Consider the following 4,349-nt stretch of genomic DNA (forward strand, 5'->3'; position numbering starts at 1 on the left):
AAAAAAAAAAAAAAAAAAGAAAAAAAAAAAGAAAAAAAGAAGAGGAAAAAGAAAAAAGGAAGAGAGAAAAAAGTAAGAGATTCAGTATCTACATTATCTAAATAGGAAGATGTATTTTTTTTTAATTATTTTATCTTCATTATATATCATGAAAATTATTTTTAGAAATTAAATTTTTCTCAAATATTCGTAAATCTTTACTTAATTTTTTTTTTTTTTTTTTTTTTTTTCCTCTTTGTTCTTATACACACATCATATATATATATATATACATATATGTATATATGAAAATAAAATGAGATTTATTTATGCAATTATTTTTAAATTTATTTTATTATTTTCCGTAAAAGGAAAATTAGATTTGCATTTGTTTCAAAATTTAATTGATATTGATATAGAGTTTATTAATATTAATAAAAACAACATAAAAGTGAAATATGTAAAAAATTATGATACTTTAGTATATGAATATATAAATAAATATATAAATTTAAAAACAAATTATGTTGAAATAACTATAAAAGGAAATTTAAAAAATTTAAATGAAGATTCTGTTGAAAATTTTATTTTTTTATTACCATATCATGAAGCTTTTCAGGTTTTTCTCTTTTTTTAATGATACTTATTATATTTTAATTATTAATACTATATAATTATATATATATATATATATATATATATATCTAATTAATTTGTCTACATATTAAATTATCTTTTAATATTAAAAAAAAAAAAAAGTTTCATTACAAAAGTATATATTTTGAAAAAAAAAAAAAAAAAAATCTTCTTTATATTTTTATAACTTTTTATTTTATCGTATTTTAATTTAGGCAACAAATCTTTATGTAAAAGATGAAAATAAAAATAATTTAAATTATAAAGTATTAAATAAGATAGAAGACATTGAATTAATAAATATAGATCAATTTAATTATGATTTTGATATAGAAGGATTTAAAGTTAAAATATATGAAATTATATTGAATAAAAAATTACAAAAAAATGAAAAAGTCCTTGTAGAATTCTTTTATATTTTAGGTCAACCATATTATCCATTTCCTGTTAATATAAATATTTTAGAAAAGCAAAATGTTTTATTTTATATATCATCAAAAATTCTATTACCATATAATGTAGAAAAAACAGAAGAAATAAAAATAAGTTTGTGTAAAAAATGTACAATAGTTAAAATGGAGGATGAAAATTTTATGAAAGGATTTCAAAAATTAAGTGATGATATTTATGTTAATAAAAAAAAAAATAATTTAAAAAGTTTTTCATTAGGTAGCAAAGTTTTATTTTATTTTATATTAGATCATAATTTAGGATACTTTGAGAAAGTTATAAAAGATATAAAAATATCTCAATTAGGTTTTATATATGAAAAAGAAGAATATTTTTTAAAAAATAATTCTGCTAAAATAAATAAATTTGATAGATATCTGCTAAGTGATTTAGAAAATAAATACACATCTGAAGAATCAAATGAAAAGGAATCAAGCATTATTTATTCATTGGAATCTTTAATAAATTATGATATTTATGAATATAATTATTTCGATGATTTAGGTAATATTTATTTAATTAAAGGGGAAGAATTATATGATAAAAAAAAAAATAAAAATGTTATAAAATTTTATTTAAAACCTAGATATCCTCTTTTAGGAAACTGGACAGCTCATTTTTATAATTCATTTTCTCATTATTCAAATTTATATAAAATTAAAAACAAAAAAAATTATTATGCTTATAAAATAGACATATCACCATCAATCAAATCTTTTTATATAAAAGAACTAAATATTAAAATTGCATTACCTCTTTATTCAAAAGATATTATTATAAATAGAAATTATAATTTAAATATTCAAACGAGCAAAAAAAAAGAATGGCTTGACTTTTTTTCATTTCGAGATGTAATTGAAATCCATGTTGAAAAATTTTTTCCTAAAACTGATGAAAATAAATATAAACATTTTCTTGTAATATATAAATTCAAATTATTTAATATTTTTTTAAAACCACTTATTATAATATTAATATTTTTTTTTATTGTCCTTTTTTTATATTTTATAAAAGAATTATCATTCAAGTAATAACAAAAAAAAAAAAAAAATAATAAAAAAATAAAGCCTCACATGTCTTCATTAAATTATTTTTTATCTATTTATTTATTTTTATTTTTTTTTTGTTTCATAGTTTTAATACAGTAAAAGAACAATTAACAAAAAAGGAGGAAGAGGAATATAAAAATTTTCAAAAAAAATGTAAAGAATTATATGAAAATTTGTCTTATATATCTGGTATATATAAATATCTAAATATTATTTTTAATTAGAATTTGAATTTTTATGTAATTTTTATGTAATTTTTATGTAATTTTTATGTAATTTTTTTTTCTTTTTTTTTTTTTTTTAGATAAATTAATACAACAATTGAGTAAAATAAATTCAAAAGACAAAATAAAAAACAAGGAAAATTTATTGAAAATGGAAAAAAAGTGGACATATGATTTTATATATTTCACTAAAGAATTTCAAAGAAATTTTGAAAATGCTAAAAGGAACGAAATGTTGCAAAGTTATATTGATAAATGTTTTAATTATTATTCAGTTGTTAAAAATTATTTTGAGTTACAATTATCTAGTGATACAGTAAGAAGAAAAAAAAAAGAAAATTCAACAAAAATTTAAATATTTCTAAGTATATATATTTATAAATATATTTCTATATATCTACATTTTTGTAATTTTAAAAGATATTTATTATGTATAAATTAAAAATTTACCTTTTTAAAAACTTTATATTTTTTCTATACTAATTTTTTCTATTTTTTTTTTTTTTTTTTTTTTCTTTATATTTAGAATATTGATTTAAGTGATATAAAATATGCAGAAAAGGAATTAATGCTTTTATTAAAATATAATTAGAGATTAAAAATATAAAATTTTGAAGTTTTTTTATATTATTGTTATAATTATTTATTTAAATTATTTGTATCTTTGAACCTTAAAAAATATTCTATAATAATATGAAGAATATATACTTATATATGTGTATATACATTTTCATTTTTTGTTTTTTTTTTTTTTTTTTTTATTTTTTCTAATAAAATATTTATTCTTATTATTATATTTTATTTCTGATTATTAATTTTGTTTTTATTAATAAGTTGTTTTATCATATACGAAAATTAAATTGTCTATATTTTTATCTTTTTTTGTTTCATAATTTTTTTTTTTTTTTTTTTTTATCATTAATTTCAACATACTTCTGTGATCTAAATTATACCTTTATAAATATAAATTATTAAAAAAAAAAAAAAAAAAGGAATATATACAAGAAAACATAAAAAATGTTGTACATATATGTTTTAATTTTTTCTATAATTATTTCAATAAGTTTAATATTTTCTTTGAAAGTATCTAATGTTTTAAAAAATGAAAAAAATATGAATTTAAACGTATCTTATTTAGGAGAACAAAATTTCTTTTTCAGTGAAATTAAATTAGAAAATAGATTCAAAAATGATATAAAGGGATATATTAAAAATATTAAAAATTTTCAATCATTAATAGAAAACAATGAACCTAATTCTTTACTATACGTTCAGGAAGATTTAATTAATTTTCATAATAGTCAATTTATTGGTGATATAGAAATTGGAAATCCACCCCAAAAATTTAAAGTCGTTTTTGATACAGGATCAAGTAATTTTGCAATTCCTTCAATAAAATGTGTTAAGTATAAATAAAATACAGTTAAAAAGAAATATTATTTTAAAAATAATACATATATATATATATATATATATATATATATATATATATATATATATACATTTTATGTTATCTATTTTATTATCTATTTTATTATCTATATTATTTTTTTTTGTGATTTCCACGTAAAAATATTTTCATATATTATGTTGACATTTTTTAGAGGTGGATGTTCTTCACACAAAAAATTCAATCCTGAAAAATCTAATACCTTTACTAAATTTTTAAAAAGTAAAAAAAAAAACATAAATTTATAAAAATTTTAGTTTAAAAAATATATAAAGATTCCAGCATTACTATTTAACATTTTATTTTATTTTTCTCAATAGATAATAAAGAATCTATTTATACATATATACAAGTAAATATTTATAATTAATTTAAAATTCTAATAACTAAATAAACACTAATATATATATATATATATAATATATCTTCAATTAATATTTTTCATTAATTTTTAAAAAATTTAACTTTTTTTTTTATTTTTTTTAGTACGGAACAGGGACAAGCAGTAATTATAAATATTTAATAACCAGAAAAAAAAAAAAAAAAAAAAAAAAAAAAAAT

The 4,349-nt window shown here is 15.2% G+C and overlaps 2 protein-coding genes across 2 annotated transcripts in view; both read left to right on the forward strand.

Annotated features, from left to right (window-relative positions):
- Positions 1–295: 295 nt before the first annotated feature.
- Positions 296–2,930, forward strand: PGAL8A_00010900 (conserved Plasmodium protein, unknown function; the record flags this gene model as incomplete). Its single annotated transcript, XM_028671507.1, has 5 exons — positions 296–598; positions 831–2,092; positions 2,200–2,303; positions 2,419–2,654; positions 2,865–2,930. 5 exons carry the CDS (start codon positions 296–298, stop codon positions 2,928–2,930), a joined length of 1,971 nt encoding a protein of 656 aa, XP_028528153.1.
- Positions 2,931–3,355: 425 nt separating this feature from the next.
- Positions 3,356–4,349, forward strand: part of PGAL8A_00011000 (plasmepsin VI, putative) — a gene marked incomplete at both ends in the record, with an annotated part of 3,971 nt that continues 2,977 nt past the window's right edge. The window contains 4 exons of the mRNA XM_028671508.1: positions 3,356–3,744; positions 3,943–4,010; positions 4,109–4,140; positions 4,275–4,293. Coding sequence (XP_028528154.1) covers positions 3,356–3,744; positions 3,943–4,010; positions 4,109–4,140; positions 4,275–4,293 — 508 coding nt within the window. The remainder of the gene's footprint in view (positions 3,745–3,942; positions 4,011–4,108; positions 4,141–4,274; positions 4,294–4,349) is intronic.

Source organism: Plasmodium gallinaceum (assembly GCF_900005855.1).
Source record: "Plasmodium gallinaceum strain 8A genome assembly, contig: PGAL8A_v1_10, whole genome shotgun sequence".
Classification (NCBI taxonomy): domain Eukaryota; phylum Apicomplexa; class Aconoidasida; order Haemosporida; family Plasmodiidae; genus Plasmodium; species Plasmodium gallinaceum.